At 44.2% G+C, this 21,332-nt stretch overlaps 1 protein-coding gene across 1 annotated transcript; it reads right to left on the reverse strand.

The window, feature by feature from the left end:
• Positions 1-1,462: 1,462 nt before the first annotated feature.
• Positions 1,463-5,837, reverse strand: PSCA (prostate stem cell antigen). Its single transcript, XM_074897563.1, has 3 exons — positions 5,571-5,837; positions 3,491-3,595; positions 1,463-1,908 (listed from the first exon to the last, which is right to left on the reverse strand). Exons 1-3 carry the CDS (start codon positions 5,620-5,622, stop codon positions 1,697-1,699), a joined length of 369 nt encoding a protein of 122 aa, XP_074753664.1. The 5' UTR covers positions 5,623-5,837; the 3' UTR covers positions 1,463-1,696.
• Between the last annotated feature and the right edge of the window lie 15,495 nt (positions 5,838-21,332).

Consider the following 21,332-nt stretch of genomic DNA (forward strand, 5'->3'; position numbering starts at 1 on the left):
TAGTTACTGCACATACGGAGAGAATTATGAGGTTTTGAAGCTTAGTCGAGCAAGACTTTGTGTGATAAGTTCATCAAGAAGAAGCTTAGATCTCCAGACCCTAGGAAATAGGTGGAACGTCCTGGACCATAAAGAGAATGTCCGGGTTTGTGTTGAGGATGTTATTTGACAACGTGGCAAAGTGACTATTTGATTATTTAACACGACAATGAAACTTTTGAGCATCCTGAAAGTGAACTCCCATCATTTTAATACTAGAAAACACACCCACAGGTCAAAAAAGTCCCCTGCCCAGGTTAAGAGCCTTCCCCTGAGCTTGCGTAGTAGTAGAAGCATTATGTAAGCCATGTTATAATTACATGTTAGTCACTAACAAATCGGAATCTGATAGGTATGTCTGGAAAAGTACTAACCTCTGATTTTTGTGTATAAAAGAAACACAATAACCTGCTGCTGGTGTGCTTGAATCAATAGAGTATCTCTCCTGAGTGTGTTAAGATTGGGTTCTTGCTCACCAGGCATGGATCGGCTTTTCGAATAACACTAGCCCTGTCCTGAGAGCACCTCAGGAGGAGAGGAAGCAGCCCCATACCCTTCCCTAGCTCCCCTGCTCTTGTTTTCCTTTGTCTTTTCCCCACACTTACCTCCTCCCCATCTTTCAGTGATTGTATCTCACCTGGGAGTGGAAGTGGGTGTGTGCCCCAGGGGTGTGCTCATCTTCACAATCAAGGCACTCGGAGGGGAAAAACTGAGCTCTGATATTTCCTTTCTCTACTCTCTGCTAGTCAAACCCACAGGACTTTAAGATAAACACCTCTTCAACCTCGTGACAGGACTTGTGTCCCAGGCTGTGGCGTGTGGAATGGATCAAGGATGAACCTGGAGAAGAAAGCTTAAGAACCTGCCTGTGGGAGATGGAGAACTTCAGGGGATGCCACTACGTCCAGGACGGAGACTGGTAATCCCAGATTTAAATTGGTTGACCAGGACACCGTGGGGACACCCTTTTCACTTTATTTCAATGATTACTGCCTACCATGGTGTTCCAGGTACCTGCATGTGCAGTCTTTTGCCCACCACCTCGAGGATGCTACAGCTATGGGAAGGCAGATGAGTGGCTGCATGCACACGTACCAGGGAAGGGAGCACTGCTTTGTCTTGTACAGTAGTTATCAAAGTGCCGGGTCCCAGGGTCTCTGGGTCACAAGCAAGTTCCCTTTCAGGTGTGATTGCTCTCCACAGGTTTTCCTGGGGTATGTGCCCTCCAGAGTTGGTCATAAACCCATCAAGCTTTTTGAGTACAGTTTCCACCTCTATTCTGCTCTGCTGTGGCACCTCTCAGCATTCCACAGCAGCGAACAACACTGAACATTGGCCAGACGTGCAACACACCCACCTGCAGTTGCTGCTGGGTGAAGAAATACATGACTAAGTTATATACAGGTAACACATTCACACTTGATTCAGAAATAAGTATATTTTAGGTGTTAGGCAGATAGCATGCACGTGTATTTTCTGATCTGGTAGCACTACAGCAATACAATAACAGTAATGAAGAAGCTATCATACGGCAAAGATCTGCCATCAGCTCCAAGGATGCTGCGTGCCCAATGTACCACGTTGCTCCCAGCTACAATTCCCGTCATCAGAAGGGTGCTCCAAGACTTTCTGTAGTCGTGGGAATCCTCTTTGCTCCTCATAGTCTGTTGTTCAGGAAGGTCCAGAGCACGCCGGCTGTTATCCCCGCTGCCATCCCATAGCTGCACCTCACACTGCTCGCCGCGTTGATATTGCAGAGGTTGCTGTTGCAGCAGGAGACATTCCTGCTGCCTACACCTAGCTGCTGATAGAGTGGTTCACAGGACGAGTCACAGCCCTTGTTGATGAGGCTGAAGAACGATGTGGCCCCTGGAAGGGAAGCAAGATCACTACTACAAGGGCTATGGGCAAGCCAAGCCTCATGGAACTGAATAATGAGATGCTCATCTTATCTGAGCTCACTCCTTGGGGAAAAAAAAAAAAAAAAATATATAGTGCTTCCAAACAGTGGCATATTTTAGTGTAGGTTGTATTTTTGTGGTGTCAGTTTGTTGGGGAAGGTGGAAGCGTTTCAATCCCCAAAGTATATGCTTAAGGCAGTGTATTCCACAGCACGAGTCTCAGGGGTTTCTAAACCAGCTTCAACTACAGAAATTCTAATAATTAAAGCAGCCATTAATTAATAATGAAAGTAGCCATTAACACCTCTGTTAGGGAGTAAGGCAGTAACAGATGAGAAGCAAGCATGTGGGGTTAATCTTTGCTCATATCCCATCCATCTCTGTTGCACGGAGCCTTTCAACACCCGGGAAGTTATGAAAACTTATGAAAATAAAAGGCTACCCCCATGTCACGGACGGCAGTTATTGTCTGATTTGTTTCTGGAAGGCAGAGCCTGTTTTTCTGTGGTTGGTTGACACTCAGTAACTGCTGGTTACCAGCAGATTATGTTCTGCTTGACATCTCCTGATCTCACACAAACTATTCTGGGCACCAAGTTTTTGACATCTGCAATTTCAGCGGAGGTGTTACATTTTCTGCCTGACAGAGATGAGGTTGAACGTGCCACTGATGGGTTTTGTGCCCCAGGTTTAAGGGCAACTGAGCTGTCACTACAGATTTGGACAGGGAAAACTTTTTTTTTTTTTTTTTTTTTTTTTCCTCCAGATCTATAATGGGAGAATGAAACCATAATCTGTTAAAGGACTTTACCCAGAAACACACAGATGTCTGCATTCAGAGCTGGCTGTAGATGGGCCTAGGTGGAATTCCATCCTTTTCATTGAATTCACCTAAAGCCAGCTCTGTCGTTGAATGCTCCTCCTAACTTCATGGCTAGGTTTCACCGGACACAGCCCACACATTTTAATTCCTATTCCACATTTTTCAAAGCCATAAATTTAACTGTTGCCCTTGTAATCAAATAACTGTTGGTGTTATGACAGAGAAATAAACCCCATTTTGTGCAGGTGAGAGTCACTGATAGGTATTTGCCATGTCAAGGGCAGCTGCACCCTCCTAAGATCCGTTCCAGATACTGGCACTGCACTGGCCATACTGATCAGTTTTTAGATGATTTTATGGCAAACACTGAGGAATTTATGGGGTACAGCATGCATGTGCTAACATGACTTCGTAATCACGCTGTGGTGGCCAGTGTGGGAAGAAGATTTGGTGATGGCCAGCACCGCTACCAAGGACCAGCTATCACCAAGGGATAAGTTTTTTTATTCTGTCATTTCTACTTAACATGAAAGTCATCTGAAAGATTTTTAACCACTCCTTCTTCCCAGATGGCTTTTCTCTTCCTGCTGCAGACCGAACTTTGCTGGCCCACACCAATGGGTGTGTGTATCTAGACTCGGTGAGGCTGGCTTGGACACCTAACGCTGAGACCGTGAGCGGCTCCAACATCACAACTAAGATACTTCCCACCCCCGCTTTGTCTTACTGAACACTTCTGTCTTGCATATCTCCTTATCCTTGCAGTCCACTTTCTTCTGGCAGTTGGAGTTGCTGAGCTGTGCTGTGCAGCTGTAACACTGCAAAGAAGAACCTGCAAGACACCAAGAATATAAGAATATAAGAAAAATCTATCTGAGGGTCTCCAGGGAACCCAACTTAGTGCTTGCACTGGGAAACAGAACTATTCCTGTGCATCCTCAAAAACCATAGCACCTCTGTTACTGAGAAAACTTTTTTTTTTTCTCATTTTTGTTGGAGAATAGTACACTCGCTTAGAGTGAGAGTCAAGTTTTGCAGGTGCTGAAGATGTTTCAGGTGGAGTCAGTGGAGTGAGGGAGCAAAAAGAGACCAGCTATTCCTATATGGTCTCATATATGGAATCAATATATGGTATCTCATATATATATCTCCATATACGGTCCCATCAGTCAATGGAAAGTGCTTCCCAAATGCTTCTTCCGCTTCATTTGGGTTGCCTAACTCAGTTCCTGGCTGTGATATTCCCACCTCCTGAGCAGGGATGGAGGGATGAAGTCTGCAGAAGGACAGGTTGATATTATTTGTCTGCCTCTATAGACATCAGTGGTTTACCAGGTGGGGTTGTGAACCTCAGCTGAGTCATTGCCAGGGTTGGATGGAAGAGGGAAAGCCCAGAGGGGAGAGAGGGTGAGGGAGGGATGGAGCAGGCAATTTACAAGATCTCTTCCAGCCTGTTGTCTCACTTTGACCAACTTCTGACACTGACTCTCCATCACCCCCTCTTCAAAAGCAAAGTGCAAACACAGCTTTTGCCTCCCTCTGAAAACCAGATGGCCACGTCCTTCCAACCCCCCATGGACATGTCACTCCATGGAGATGCAAGTCAGTCTTGTTAACATCTGCTGTGCTGTTATGCGCATTAAGCAAAACCAGAACAAGCATTTCAGTTTACAAGTGTCTAGCCCTGATGAAAAATAGTCCCTGGAGTGAGGGCATGGTGTAATTACCTGTTCCTATTACCTACCAGTGCCCCAGGGCATCACTGGAGCCTTGTAAGTGTGAGACTTAATGTATATATATATATACTTTAACCCTATGACCACCAGGCTTGTATCATGAATGCCTTAAGTCAATACCCTAACGCCTAAATTCCTCTTTTAGGACACAAATAAGTCCTATTTAGAAATAAGTGCTATTCACAGCAGGAGCAAGACATGATTTGAGGCACTTGGTCTCCCTTTGTCCAAGCCGTTCTGGTATAAATGACTGATGCAGTCACAGAGGCAAGGAGCCAAACCCCGGTTTGTCTGTAGTGCTCGCACTCTTCTCTCACATTTCTCTGATTTTTAATGTAATGAAATAAAAATTTCAGATTCACTCTGATGGAAGCTGGCAGAGGAGATGGTCTGGCCAGGACTGCACAAGACCCTCCTCAGCCTGTTCCTTAAACAACCTGTGTTGATTGAGAAACATTTCTGCTGGGATCTGCTTCTTCTGTTCTATGGTAACAGGGAAAAGCTGGTTTAAAACCATTTTTCTCAGTGAGGCTAGAAAAGCCTTGCAGTGTCCAAATCCCACCCATGCAGTTTATAAAATAACACACCGTGACATTTTCCCTTTTTCTGTCCCATTCAGATTCTGACAATCTGTTCAACGTCAGACCACTTTTCAAATTAAAAGTCAGAAAGCAAGTTGGAACAAAACTTACCTTCGCAGAAACGTTATAATTTTCATAGCCTGGGAAGAAGAAAAATAACCCTCTCCCTCCAATTTCCCACCTCCTCACTCCACCCCCTAACTATATGGTCTGGATTAAACAACTTTGATTTCAATTAAATTCAGTTTTGTATACGATTTATCTTTCCTGGAAGCTGCTCTACCTAGCACTAGGATCACACCATCATCAAGGTGGGACTAGGCATTTTTTTCTGTTGCAAAACCCAGGACATCGCATCAAAACCCAAATGTCTTCACAGGACAAGTACATCAATATTTCTTCCCACACTGCCAAACACCCTCACAAGTCTTTTCTCCGAGCTGAAGATGTGCTGGAGGGAACGTGGGGCAGATTCTCCATGCTGTCTTACCTGAGCCCAAGCACAGGACTGCTCCCAGCAAGAGGACAAGGAAAGTCTTCATTTTGGGATAGCCTCTCTCGTGCTGAATACGGGTCGTTTCCTCGTGGGGCAGTTTATATGCAGTGGGAGGCAGCCGTTGGGCATGCCCAGAAGGTTGCCCTGTGAAGGCACCTGAGTCAGGCTGCTCACCGGACCGAGGGAGGGGTTGGTTTGTGGTGGTGATATTTGCCTTATGTGCCTCTTGGAGCCTTTTGGAGATACCAGCAAGCTCCTCTCCACCACTACACCCCCGCCTTTCCCCCTACCCTTGGGCAAAGCATTCACATGAGTGGAAAAAAACTCAAATTCTTTAGAACAAAGCTGGCTTTAGCATTTCCCCAGAGCCAGCGAGGCTGCGGTTGGTTGCACCCTGTGAACAAGTCTCTCCACCCCCATTGCTGTCCTGAGTGGAGCTATTGTGTTTAAATCAAGGACAAAATGTTAGTTTAATAAACACCTCCACCGCTATGTGACACTTGCGGCATGTGGTAGCAAGGTATGTGGGCAAATTACAGTGCACCGGCCTCTTCCAGACATCCAGGTGCTCATTTGCCCTTGTTTGTATGTGTTGTCTGTAGTCGAGTACAAGACAATGGCCAATTCAAAGTTTTTTATGTGTTGAAACCAAAGGGACTTTGCGATGGTTTTGTCTGGTATTGTTTTTGTCTGCCAAGTCCGCACCATGGCACGTTTCCCTCTGTCTGCCAATCTCTCTGTCTAGTATAGTTTGGATACGGTTTTGACACTTGAACTCACATCAGCGTGCACCATAAACAATTCAGGCTTGTCAAAGAAACGCCACTTCTCATCACACATGAGGGTGAGTTCAGCCACATTCCAAACTGAAGTGCGAATATTTGCTTTGGTGGGTTGATTGGAGACCTCTCCCATCCTCCACGTTCTTTGACCGCTTCTCAGTGCACTCCGATGTAAACCAGGCCTTTCTGCTAAATTCAATTTGCCATGGTTTCTCGCTTTATTTAGGGTTTTTGTTAAATCTCGGGAACGGAGCACTTTGCAGTAATAGCCTGCAGGGACTTGCTCTCATGCAGTTTAGCTCTCAGGACACCAGGCACTTTTTCAGATTGAAAGGAAGGTGTGCTGGCGTGTTGGTGGATCGTTGCTCTTGATCGGTGGCTGCGGGATGAATGATGGAAGGTCAGCCAGCCTAAAGCTGCTGAAGTTATTGGCACCGACACGATTTACACCAGTGGAGAATCTGGTGCAAGGAGATGATTTTGAAAACCCTATTTCTTCTGTGGGGATCTTAAGTGCTTCCCCTGGACTCTTCAGCTTCTGTTTAAAAAGAAAAAAAAAAAAAATCCCAACCAACTCAACACCTTCTTTTCTGTGTCTATTGACTTTTGCTTCATCATATGTTTGCAGATGCCAACTTCTATGCAATAGCTGGATACAAAAAAAAAAAAAAAAAAAAAAAAAAGTGGCAACGTTTTCTCAGACTCTGGTGTTCCTTATTCAGAGATATTGAAGGGTATTTTTCTTTTTAAACCACTATGATTGCTCCTGCAGGGTTTGGTTCCCTGTGTTACAGAACAATAGGGGCAAGGGGAAAGCATAACCTGGTTACCCCATCAAATCCACCCAGGCCTTGAATTAAATATATCTTCCCTCAAGCAACTAATCGATAGACAAGAGGGAGTGCTCTTTTCATCCCCAGCATCCTGACTTACTGACAGTCAAACTTTCCTAGTACTATTATTTCTTTTTATTCTTTTTATTTTAACAGCAGCAATGCTGCCAGTGAAGACCAGGACTCATGGCGTTGTGAAAGAGACGCACACAGCTAACAGCCCGTCCATGCCTCCGTCCTTCTTGGTTGCAGCCCGAGGCTGTGTAAGAACCCAGTAATTCCTTTATCCTTACATCAGTCCTTGCTTCTCACTGTTTTTTGGAACATTTGTGTGCAGTTCCTACTCAACTCCTGAAGATGGCAAACATGCCCCGTTATAATTATTACACATACATTAACATGCAGTTGTCCATAGGATTGTGTGTGCGTGATGATATTATGTAATCCCAAATTCATCTAATTGCATTGAAAAAGACCATCTCTTTTCCCTGGGAATTTAAGGTTGTCTACAAATCACTTGAGTTTTGGGGGATTTTGGGGTATTATTTTATGTTGTCACTGCAGATTGCTGATACATACAGGTCTGGAGCTTTCTGTTGAGGAGGAAGGGAAAGAGGGCTTGATTATTTTCTGTATCCTGGTGTCAGGCTGGGAAAGTGGTGGAGCATGGTGTCACAGATCACACCGAGGAGCTGGATGACACTAGTAGGCATGAACTAAAAATCTGAGGGCAAGAAAGGCAGTAGATATAATGACGTCTGGGAAATTCTGGCAGGGATACTGAGTGTCTCTGATGGCAAAAGAAAGTTGCTCTGATCTCCTGGGCTGTGCCAACCGCTTGGCTGGGTGGTCTGAAGAAGCTGTAGGGAAGTCTGCAAGATGGCAGAAATAATGTATTAAGATTTCAACTGCAGATTGCTTTTTTTTTTTTTTTTTTTTCATGGGGGATGTCTTCTATGAGCTCAAGAGGAAAAAAACAAACCAGAATCCAGCAAAGAGGAGAGTAAAATGAAGTTCCACTGCCTCATCCAAGCTCCTTAATGAATTGTAGTCCTTGAAAAAGCCGAGTCGTCAGGGGATCCTGCAGTTTCCAGCCTCCCAGCTCAGAGATGTAACATCACCTCAGATGCTTTAATTCAAGACAGAATTAAGTGCAAGAGCAACAGGAGCTGCTTTCCAAGGCTTCCTGACCCTGAAGAGAGGTCGTTGCATTGCTTGCTCAGCATGAGCGTGGCTGGCAGGTCCTTTTTAGGATGTTCTGAAGTACGTGTGCGGAGGTTGCAGGGGGCTGCAGAGGGAATCTTACCCACTTTTCCACTCCTGGAAGGGGTTTGGTACGTGTGCCGTGAATGAGGTGGTGATGTCTTCAAATCCACTCAGGCTGTGGGGATGTGGGATGTGTGATCGGGGATTTTAGTGGCCAGTTTTAAGGCATCGAAGTGGGAATTTCGAACGGCTGCACAGCTGCCTTCCTGTCCCAGGTCAGAACGGGTGGGGAATAAAGGACACTGAGTCAGTAGATGGCAGCAAGGTAAATCGCGTTACAGACCCGTCTGTGAGCAGGGAAACACGGATCCTAAAGAAGGGATGTGGTTGGATAGACAGGAAGACAGATGGATAGATGAGAGGAGAGAAAGATTTAAAAGCGAGTAGATATACAGATATCCACAGCGATGGATGGACTGCTAGCAGTCAGGAGGAGCTGGTCCTACGTACTCACTCCTATGTGCATGGTTACAGGCAGGCTTTGCTCTCCTTGTGACAAAAGGCCACAGTTTATCCTCTATCTCAACCTAAAATATTTCTCAGCCCTTTTCCACTCTCCCATGCACATGTCTTGGGATGGACAGGCACGATGCTGGCCCAGCACCAGGAAACATGATTCCTGTTGCTCCAGTGACTGCCAGGGGAGATAAGCTCCAGCTTCTACATCTGCAGAGGTTTAACACTGTTTCATGTCATGGTCTAGCTCACACTACAAGGATTTACTTCTAGGTCTGCTGTTCAAGTAAGCTTCAGAGCACATGGAGGCAAGGCTTGGCTGCCTCAGACATCTTCCAGAGTTCAGCAACAGAGACTGGAGCTGTCATTAAGAGCAGGACATTGAGGAAAGGCAGAAAGGTCTTGGGGTCTCTGTCACTGGGCTGCTGAGGGACCTTTGGCATGTCCCTTCCCTTCTTTGTGCCTCTGCTTCCTCTAACGGCAAATTGGGCTCATGACTCCTGCATCACGAGGGAAGTGTTCTGAGATCTGCGGGTGCCAACAAATACAACCAGGGAGCATTGTAAAGGTTTAATAAGCAAGGAGCCTGTTTGACCTTGAGTATTTCTACAAGGGTCCAGGCACAGACCCAAACATCCAGCTATTCCCATCTGGGATTTCAGAAGCTGCCCTGAACAGCCTTGGAGAAAAAGTTCACCTTCATATCACACATGTTCTTGCTGACAACCATGAAATCAATGCATTGCTACAAATTCATCCCACCATGGTGCTTATCTTTTCTGCAGAGCAAACTGTAGATGGACAAGATTCCGAGGGCTGTAGGGCTTGGAGATTCCCATACGGTGGTGCTGTTGTTACGTTACCGGTGCACAGACCTCTCGGTGTGTGGGAGCAACCCAGACTGTTTGTTTAAAATCTCAGCAACTTCGGAGCATCAAAAATGCATTTGACATTTTTTTTTTTGTTATTTTGCTAATTGCTAAGCTCTTTTGGTTGTAAAAGGCTCGGAGTGTGGGATCCCTGCCAGTTTCTGCTGGCGATGCCTCGCGCATCTCTGAGTTGTTTGCAGGAAAAAAAAAGGAGCGCGTTTTCCTATGCCTACACTTTGGGGTTGGGGTGAAGTGTGGGGAGAGTAGCCTGTGCTATGGTCACAAAGCAGTTCTGTGCTTGCTCTGCCCTCACAAAACAATTTCTTACCCCCTCAAATACCAGGTGTTGCTGTTTCCTGTGCCCAGCCGTAGCAACAGGTAGTTTGAAATGCAGGAAGAAAACAGGACTTACCTGAGATCACCCAACAGGCTGACATCAGACCTCAGACCAGGACCCTCAAACACCCTAAGTGCTTCCTAGTCTACATCCTTTTCCTTCAGGAAAATTTTTTATTTGCTCTATCCCCTTAGAAAACAATAGAATATGGATGGAGAAGAACCTGAGATTTCCAGTCCAGCTGCTGCAGATAGTAAAGGGTAGACCTGATGGCTGGACACACCGAGCCCCATATAGGGCCAGCAGGGACAATGGCTTCTCCTGTGACATTCAACTCATGGCCACTTATGGTCCATCCTTCGTCCTCCTTGTCCTCATTTTGAGGCCGGTACCTGTGAGTGGTACTGCTTATCCCACTTTAACACAACTTAGGGAAGAAACTTTGGCACAGGAGCTCAGCTCACGGTCTTACATACGGGGTAAGTATTTTCTTGAGGGAACATGTTTGTCAGGGCCGTTTTGTGACTTGGTTGTGGATTTGCTGACAAAATGTTTTCTGAGTTGGAAAGTATCATTTTGTTGGCAGTGAAATGTTCTGCAGAAATCATATTTTAAACCTAGGATGGATTCTACAATCAAACCCAGGTAAAGAGTGCAAGATTAATCTAGAATAATCAAACTGCTGGTTTGGACATGAAGTTAAGATGCAGGAGATACAGGATCAGTCCTTTAAAGTCATATTTCCTTTTGCTTGAGCTCTATCGATAGATACTAGAATTCAGATTGTACTTGTCTTTGTCCCTCCTCTTAGAACTGTTTTGCTTTCTGTTAACTAATTATAAACTAACTGGGCCGGAGAGATGCGGAGTCATGAAGCAATTTGATTTTGATGAATTGGCAAATTCTTACAAAAACTGTTCTATTAAAAAAGTTTGGTTGTGGGTTTTTTGTTTGTTTGTTTTTTTGTTTGTTTTTTTTTTTTCTTTTTTCCCCTGGCTGCTTCAGTGCTTAGGACAGCAGAGGATGAGTGGTACAAAGCAGGAGAATTCTGATTAATAACTGTCATTTCCTCCAGTTTTACCTGTTTGGCTGGAAAATTGATTTGAAAAATCAACACACGGTTTTGTGGAGTCATTATGAAAAAGAGGGATTTTTGCTAAATAAGGTGTATATGAATAGCACTAAAGAGAGGGCTTTATTCTGTCTTTATACCCTATTTTAAGTATTGGCTAAGAGGCTCTTTGGCAAACAGCCCCAGGGGAATTAAATTGGTTTTAACTCCAAGCATTGTGCTTTTATCCTGAGAGTATCTAAGTTGCCAAAGTAGTCAATATAGATTAGAAAAAAAAATGATCATTACTTTATAGTTTCCTTACTGTATCCTTAAAGTTTTATTTGGAGCATCTTCAGCTTGACAGTTTTTAACTGCCTGTCTCACACTGATTCAGTGATTCTCTGAGTCATGTCACCCACTGACAATGAGCTCACCTGATGCAACTGGGGTGTTGGATCTGGCCACACCACCCAGGCCACTCTATGGTCAGGTGAGATCCGCTCAGGAGACCCTAGGGTGTCGCCCAACGTACCCTAAAGCTGGCACCTGTGTTGCGTCAGACAAATTGTCCCCCAAGCTCCATTTGTTGGCTAAATTTCTACCGACTACAGTGGGAGCTTGGATACTCAACCCTAAATATACCACTACCTTGCAGATGGTAGTTTTGTCTGATGCTCAACAATAAAAGGGGGGAAAGAAAAAGTGTTCATATGGTGTGCAAATCTGTTCCCAGGCGTTGGATTTTTGGTTTTGTCACTGGAATGAAATTATCCTTCACAAATGAAATTATCCTTCACACAACCCCAGGCAGGAGTCAGAGATCTGTTCCCCTACCTGACCTTTACAAATTGCGCATCCCGCTTTGCCACAACATTTTCAGAGGTGCCACAGACCCCAAGCAAAGATTTTGTTGTAATCGATACCACAGCCCTGCACTGAGCACACGACTTAACAACGGCCCTCTTGGTCTCTTCAGCAAAAACTGTGATGCCAACGGATAGAGACAGGAGTGTGCCTGGGATTAAAACAGAGATCTGACAAGACCCAAGTGGAGGGGATGGATTTTCAGACTCTGCAGCCTGGTTACGGCCAAAGGGGTGCATTTTTCGGATGAACAGCAAAACTAATGAATCTTTGTTTCCCGTGGGCATGTATCCTTTGCCCTCTAAGCTCCCAGTTCCCTGTTTATGTATCGTTACGTGCCTTTTGGCTCCCTCCCATGACTCCTTCTTCTTTGGCTGGGAAAAAACATCATGTTCAGTGTATAGATTTTCTTGGCCAGCTGGCTGCTGCTTCTAAGAGTGGTTGAGGAGCCGAGATTCCTTCGGTGGGAGCATTCGTTTTGTCGTTTCTCCTCTGTTTGACCCGTGTTCACAAAACATGGTATTTCTAGAGCTTTGAGACCTTCCTCCTCATTAAATTTGTTTGAACCTTCGTGGGCTGATCGTTGGACAGATGCATGGACAGACATGTGGGTGGATAGAAGGATGGACAAGCAATGCAACTGCATGAGCGATATTTCCATAGAGGAGGTTAAGACTTATGGAACTATAAGAGCAGCATCCAGAGATGAACAACAACAACAACAAATTTAAATTATTTTTTTTTTTTTTTTTAAAAAAAAGCATAAAACCACCCAAGAAAATGTCAAGGATTTCAGGAAAAATATCAAGGATGACACAAAATAAGTGCTGGCCAGGGAATAGATGAAGAGGTAATAGGGAAGGTAACGGATGGCATTCCTCCCTTGTGCTCCACAAACCCTGCATGGAAGAAAAAAAAAGTCAGGAGTTCAGGGAGAGCCTGTTCCTCCCATTTTGATGGTTCACATTGGATGGACCTTGGCTAATTCTTCTTCACTGCACAAACCAAGGTCGTACACTCTCAGGGGCATAGCAGCCTGTTTTGAATTAATTTTCTATTAATTACTGGAATGATTTTAGCATGAATAAGCAGCAGCTATTTTTAGCAGTAGGTTTTTAGCAGTAGGGCTGATTAGGCATCAGAGAGAACTACACGGGGAAGTTGTGGGGCTCCTGCTGCTTCGGAAACAGCGAACAGCCATCCCCGTTCAGACAAAAGAGTCCATCTGGCTCATGTGCCACCTCTGACATTGGCCTTTAATGGTTCCACAGGGAAAGTTTATAAGAGAAAAAGCCAGAAAAGACTGATTTCTTCCACAATATCCCCCTAATTTTGCCTACCCGTGGCTTTGTGGTTTCATGAACAGGAGGTAGCATCCAGACCGTTCTGCTTTTTTAGGAAAGACTTGTCTTTATGGATTTCTCCCAGCCTTTTTGTGGTTTTGGGTGCTAAGATATTCTTTGTAAAGTCTTTGCTTATCTTCAGACTCACATCTGCTCTTTCCAAGTCTAGATAACCTCAGTACTTTTTCCTCCCTGGCCACATTTTCTAGACCACTGCTTGGTGTTTTTACTTCTCTCTGGATCTGCTCCCATAGGTACATCTTCTTGCTGAGGTCTTCAGCTCAAAATTGGAAGGCTTTTTTGGAAGGTAGATTTTTTGCCAAAGGTGAGGTGTTGCTTTCAGAACAGTGCCAGTGGGGTTAACGTAACTTCTGCAGGAACTGAGGCAATGCGGTCTGCTGTTTTCTTCTGGCCTTTCATTTCTGAAGCCATGGCAACCTTTTTACAAATTCCAAAGACAAAGTGACAAACACATGCTTTGAAAAGCAACGTCTGTATCTCTCTTAGTAAAATTAATATCCTATAAGGGTATTTTACGGGGGTTGGTTGGTTTGGGGTTTGTTTTTTAAGTATTATTTTTGCCACTGAGACCAGCGGGCAAGAAACGGCTGTGTAAATGCTACGAATTCTCTTACCCTCCCAAGGAGGAGGTCTACATCAAAGGTGTTTGAAAGAGTGTCTGGTCCATACTAGCTTCTAAGTGTACAGAAATTTTTTGGGACAGTGGTAGACATTTAGCTGCATCTGTGCCGTGTGAGTGTTGAGTGAAAAGACTGCTCTTATATATAAAGAATAAATAGTGAATATTTATATAGATATAATAGTGAATATTTATAAAGAATAATAGTGAATAGCCAATGGTGCTGATGGGGATGTTGCAGAGTTATCTAAGTTAAGATTTTTAGCCTAAGATAATAAAAAAGAGACATCAAGGGAAGAGGGATCAAAAGAAATGGGCACAGGTGAGAGGGGCGGAAAGAATGAATTTTCGATCTGAACAACCAGCATCAGCCACAGTACAAAGTCAGGCCGGCTTAGGTAATGACTGTATATGAAAAATAGATTAAATTTTTTATAAAGTTTGCCTGGAAATAAGGTTATAAATTAAGCATGTGCCGTTACTGTATTTGTAATAATGCAACTTTATGTTAGGGATTGCAGAAGAAATAATAGGTTGGGCCCTGAAGGTGTTGCAATTCCTGTGTGTGGAGACGCACAGACTCACACTTCCTTCTCCTTCCAACACCAGCAGCTTTAACGCGATTTACCCCAAAACATCTGACCCCTGTTAGTGTTTCTTAACGTTGTAAAACCCGCAGGAGTTTCAGCAGAAATTGGCTGTTCTTTTTGCTGTGTTTATAGAACTGGGCTGCTTGTAAATTTGGACTATTTTCCATACAGCTTTGGGTAGCCTTGTTTTGATTTGTTTGATTTCTGTAAGAAACTTTAAAATTAATTATTTGTAATGCCCTATTTGTGTTGTTTTTCTTTTTTCTTTTTTTTCTTTTATATTTTTTCTTTTTTCTTTCATTTGTTCTTTTTTCTTTTTCTTCTTTTTTTTTTTTCCTTTTTTTCTTTTTTTTTCCCCCTTTTTTCCTTTTTTTCCTTTTTTCCTTTTTTTTTTTTTTCCTTTTTTTTTTCTTCTCTTTTTTTTTTTTTTTTTTTTGTTTTTGCCCAAGCCAGCAAGGTGTTAGCTGACCTGGACTAAAAGACTTTCTAGGGTCAAGACAGACAACGATGTTCCAGTGCAGGAAACATCCCCAGTCACTGTTTAATTTATTACAAGCACAGAAATAACCAGCATTTGCCATACGGAGATTGGTTTTACAGTGAACTGAGGCTTTTTGGCCATGAAAGCATCAATTACAATCCACTAATTGAGATGACTCCCACTTCCAGCCTGGCTGCAGTGGCAATAGCTCAGTTGCATTTGTGGCAGAAGGTTTTTAAAGCACTTTGCAGATATTAACCCCTTCACACCAGTGTGCTTCAGGTGGGAGAAATACTGGACCCTTTTGCAAAGAAAGAACGGCAAGAGCAAATTATTTGCTCAACATCTACTCGATAATGCAGCTTTTAAAAACAAAATTGACCTTCAGAATACACCCCTTGGGAATGGAGTAAAAGAACCAGTCTCTGAATCAAATGAATCTGCTCAGGTGGACCAGAGTTTTAAAGAGAAATCCATGTAAACGCAACGTAAAGGCATTACTTGTTAATTTGTCTAGTAGGACTCGATTGGCTGAATGATTGAACATATCAGGAATATAATCACTGCAAACTCTGCCTTCCAGCCAGGGTTCACAAGGTGCAAAATACACAGTGATTACTCTCCTTCTGTGCTCAAATTTCACCTCCTCAAGGGGTGAAAAAGGAGGGTTGCTAAACGACAGTGCCGCCTGGCAGCTCAGGACAAGAAGCACGAGGTGTAATCCTACCCATGATGATCATTATGGGATTTAGGCTTGAAGGAGGAGTTTGTCCAGCCTGGAGCTTGGCCAAAGCACATGGTTGACTCTTTCTGCAATTGCTGCTCACGAGGAGCCCCGCTGTGCCTCACCTGCAACCGGCATCTTCGGTAAAGCAGCCGCCAGCACTGCTCTGAGATGGTGTCTCAAAGGTGGCTTTTTAATTACCACGGGGTTGCAACTGGCAAAACACTTAAGGATATACTTAACGTTTAATATATACGTAAGTCCCATTTGGCTTGGATGAGGATGAAAGTCAAGTGTCTTACTCACTAAACATGCCCTCGAGCAACAGAGAGGGACATCCTCCACACCTCCTGACCTTTTCTTGTTGTTATTTATTCCCACTAATATAGATATTTCTTGCTTTCCTTGGTCATACCGCACCCTCAGAACATGCTTGTCGCTCCATTTAAAGATAACTGAGACACCAGTTTGGATTGAAAGCCACTTGCCTTTAAATATGTCCCTGTGAATTTCTCTTTTAGTTCCTCCTCTGTGGTGTTTTTTGTTTTTTGTTTTTTTTTTCTCCATCTTTTTTTTAACAACTCTGTTTTCAGGCACCCAACCTGTCTGGTAATTACACACTGTCTTTGATAAACATTTCTATTAACCACAACTTGTAAATACCTTGCCTGCTCTAACTACACGCAATTTATCATAAAGCCTTGTGAAGCATTTTCTTTCCCTCTTCTGTGTAGAAGAAAGAGAAACAAGAAGTAAACTCGCAGTGTTATTTTAAGTAAATTATTAAGTATGGGATTTAATTTTATAGATTACTTTTTTTTTTTTTTTTTAATGAATATACAGCTTAGATTTCCTTTAGAGGGTTATATATCTTGCCTTTTATATATTGTTTCATATATTGTCTGCTGGCAATTTATTTTGTGCCTAGATGTGTTTTTTGGTTTTGTTTTTCTCATTTCTTTTATCCCTCTTCCATATAACCACGCCACGCTTCTTTCCCACAATTAAACATCACAGTCACGTGGCGATGTGCAGACCCTTGCAGGAGTGGCAGCTCTGGCTTCCCTTGGGAACACAAGTCCTCACCCAAACTCCACGCAGCTGCTTCCTAGGTCAGTCTCCATCTCCAGGAGATGTCCCCCAGTGCAAAAGGCAGGAAGCAAGTTGAGGGAAATGAAGGAAAATTCTCGTTGGAAACGGGGGAAAAGAAGTGTTTCTTGTCACCTTTGTCATTTAGGTGAGGAATATGTTGTGGTGCCTCGGGCTAGTGAGCAGGTACCAACAACCACTCTCTTGTCCGTTCTGTGATCTCCTGCTCACTTGCCTTTACTAACCTCTTCCACTGTGCTCCTGCCATGGAGATGTGTGCCCTGACATAACCTTTCCAGGCAGAACATTACTTCCATGAGGCATGTGGAAGCGTGGGAAATCCTTTCTAAATATCCGAGGTACGAACAGTCACCCAAAGTCTTTGCCTCAGCTGCGGTGGGCAGGAGTCATTTACCCCCTGAAAACATCTCAGCACAAGAAATGTTAAGGAGCTGCCTAATATCATGAGCCGAACAGCATTTTATAGGGACATTTATTATTAACTTTGTATCGGTGAAGTGCCGTTGCCGATTTACGATAGTAACGCTCTCCCTACCTCTGGTTCCTACCTCTGCAAAGCCAGCTCTCATGATCGCGGAATTCTCCACCTATTTCAGAGAGACTTGTGATACTTGAAGACCCTTGAGCTCACATCTGCTGAGAACGTAACCTCAGTGAAGCACCTCAAATAGGGCAATTGTTAATGAAGACACTCAAAACCAGTAGGCACTTCTGTAAATTTTACTTCATTCCTCCTGGATGTTCACATTTAAGTGAAAGATGCTTCTTTATTTGAATGATCTCCTGAATTAAGTTGTTGGAAAGCATTCATAAATTCAAGCGTACCCAGCGTTTGGGAGTCTTTATTCTCCTCCACCTTATGCTTGTGCAGAACAAAGTGGAACAGATGCTCCACTGTAAGAATAATTCTCTTTTATTCTGGTTTTGTTCTCACGCTTCCCATGTATCAATGTTTTGACAAAGAACAGCGTCACATCTCCAGATCTTTCTGTCTCTGAGGGGAGCTGAAGACCTCTGTGCTGAGCACAGTGGGACTCTGAGAAACCAGCCCAGAGCATTATTCCTAAGAGTTGGTGTGGAGTCATCTATAGCTAAATAACTGAGTGCAATTACAACACCGGCTCTGTGCTTTTCCTCCTTCAGCTGGCTGCTGTGCTAGACATTTTCCCTTCATCTCTTTCTGCCCTACCCAGGAAACAGAGCTCATTAAGGCAACCACCTGGAGGGATGGGAAGTAGGGGGTGTTTGAGGGTTTAGCTTTTCTTAGGAAATCTGTCTAATCCTGCGTCAGGGTTTAAACCCATCCAGCAGCTACATAGCATGAAGCTGCCTGCTCACGCTCCCCTGCCTGGGGAATAGGGGAAAGAATTAGAAGGGTAAAGGTAGGGAGATTTGTAGGTTGGGATAAAAACAATTTAATAATTGAAATAAAATTTAATAATAATAATAATAAAATATACAAATGAGTGATGCACAACACGATTGCTCACCATCTGCTGACTGATACACAACTCGTTCCTTGATAGCGATCTCGGAGAGGAAAATATCCCGAAACCACGATCCTGGAAGAGGAGACGCAGCTTCCTGGCCAACCCTCCTCTATGTATTGAGCATGATGTTGCATGGTGTGGAATATTTCATTGGCCAGTTTGGGTCTGTTGCCCTGGCTGTGCTCTCTCACAGTTTCTTGTGCATGTGCACACCGGCAGGACACAGGAAGTCGAAAAGTTCCTCATTTCTTAACAACAGCTGAAAACATCAGTGTATTATCAACTTCTCACACCAAATCCCATACCTAATCCAAAGCACAACATTATTCTAGCTACTAAGAAGAAAAATTAGCTCTATCTCAGACTGAAGAGGACACCCTACTCCTCACCAGCCACCCAAGTTTCAATTTTTTGCTAATCTCAGCCATGGCTCTTGGTTACATCCATGGATTTAGTTGTTACTGCTGGCAAAGCATATGGCATTTTTATCTTGTGTTTTGCTGTAAAGTTCACATTTCTCTATTTAAATGGGCACTTTCTATGTCTGGGAAGCAGTGAAGAGGAGGAGATTTCTAAAGATGGATGGATTTCTACCACCAGCCTGGTAACCTAACCCTCCATGTCTCTGCTATCTCTGCTGGTGTTCAAGGAGTTCTTCATGGGAGAGAAGTTTTCTGTACAAGGGGCCTAATATTTCCCCACTGAAACTGGGGTTTACATGGATGGATTTGCTGTTCCTTTGCCTTTTTATTTCTCTTAACTGTCAACACACTCTGGCTTTCAAGACCCAACTCATTGGCAGAAACTATTTGCGACCCACCTCAAATTTGCCAAAATATGTAGAAGCGACAAAACGCACACAATACAGTCTGCAACGCTCCCATTGGAGAATAAATGTTTGTGAATGCCTCTGCAACCAGGATTTCTCATGTCTGCTTTTCACCTGGAGAAGATATGGGGCCCCAAGGTTGATAGAAAAGTTTGCTTGCATTTTGCTGGCAGATATTCCTTATGTCCCTGAGTTAAAAGATCAGTCCAGAACCTATAGAAAATTTATTTATTTACCTCCCATTAATTGAAAGGTCTGAAGAGCCTGGGGTTTCGTTGTGTAAAATAAGCCAAAATTTAGACATGCTAATGTTCATAAAACCAGTAATACCTAATTCTGAGGCTGTAATCAAAATCAATGTTCATCATGAGATTGCTTAAAATGGTTTAAACCTCTGAGATGTAGTGCAATGAAGAAAGAAATCACCTATTCCCACCTAAACCCTATCAGATCCAGAGATCCACCCAAATCTCCCACAGGATCCAGCAAGGCTGCACAGAGCTTGGGACACCAGCTATGCCTTGAGCATCTTCCTGGTCATCCTGACAATCCTTTTAGACAGTACGATTCCCAGAGACAAATTTCAGTCTCAGAATGACAGAATCAACTAGGTTAGAAAGGACCTTGAAGATCATCCAGTCCAACCGTTAACCCAGCACTGACAGTTCCCAACTCCCCCAGATCCCTCAGCGCTGGCTCAGCCCGACTCTTCAACCCCTCCAGGGATCCCGGGGACTCCCCCCTGCCCTGGGCAGCCCATTCCAACGCCCAACAGCCCCTTCTGCACAGAAATCCTTCCTCAGAGCCAGCCTGACCCTGCCCTGGGCAGCTTGAGGCCATTCCCTCGGGGCCTGGTGCTGGGGCCTTGGCTCCAGAGACTCATCCCCCCTCTCTGCCCCCTCCTGGCAGGGAGTTGCAGAGGGCCAGGAGGTCTCCCCTCAGCCTCCTCTGCTCCAGACTGAACCCCCCAGTTCCCCCAGCCGCTCCCCAGCAGACCTGTGCTCCAGACCCTGCCCCAGCTCCGTTGCCCTTCTCTGGCCACGCTGGAGTCATTAAATGGCCTTTTTGGGGTGAGGGGCCCAGAACTGAACCCCCTCAGCGAGGGACGGCCTCCCCAGTGCCGAGCCCAGGGCTCAGATCCCTTCCCTGTCCCTGCTGGCCACGCCAGTGCTGACACAAGCCTTCTCTTCTGATACAATCTCCTGTCCAGTGAGGCTGGTAAGAAACTTTTGCTGATGACAAGGTTGCAGTTCAGCTAGAGTCATTCCTGTTCAAGGTGCTCCTTCCTCTATAAAATGTGACTGTAGAGTCCCTAAGCATTGTAGCTGAGAAAGCCTGTATTGCACAGCTTTCCCTTGAGCCAACACAGGCTTCTTCGTTCCTTGTGCTCACCTGGGAAGGAGGTATATTTTTCCTCCTGGTTTATCAACTTTTTCTTCAATTTGTTTCCGTGTGTTTTTATTGATGGCATTACTGCTGCTTTCTCCTGAAGTGCCAAGGAACTGCCTGAACAGCAGACAAATCCGATTCCCACTGTTTTAAAATATGTGACTTCAAGGAAGGATTCTCCTTGGATGAGATTGGAAGAGAAGGTTTAGGAGAGACCTTATCATCATGTTCCATCCACTATTTACAGGGTGACTACAAAGAAGATGGAGACTCCCTTTTTACAAAGAGTCACATGAAAAATTTGAGGGGTAACAGGTACAAGTTACTCCTGGGGAGGTTCTGATTGGACACAAGAGGAAAATATTTTAATAAATAACAGTCAGCCACTGGAAGAATCTTCCCAGGGAAGTGGTGGGTTCCCCACCATTGGACACTTTTAAGATTCATCTGGACAGGGTGCTGGGCCATCTTGTCTAGACGGTGCTTTTGCCAGAAAGGTTGGACCAGATGATCCTTGAGGTCTCTTCCAACCTGGTATTCTATGATTCTATGACTGAATGAGAGCCCAGGCTCAAACAGAAAGAATTTGTTGGGATTTCTCCCACCTTCTCTTGAAGTGCAGGGTGTTATTTACTTCACCAGGCTCCTTTGGGGATTTTACTTCAGGGAATGGCTGCTGTTAAAATGTTATAGAGCAGC

Source organism: Athene noctua, chromosome 2, assembly GCF_965140245.1.
Source record: "Athene noctua chromosome 2, bAthNoc1.hap1.1, whole genome shotgun sequence".
Classification (NCBI taxonomy): domain Eukaryota; kingdom Metazoa; phylum Chordata; class Aves; order Strigiformes; family Strigidae; genus Athene; species Athene noctua.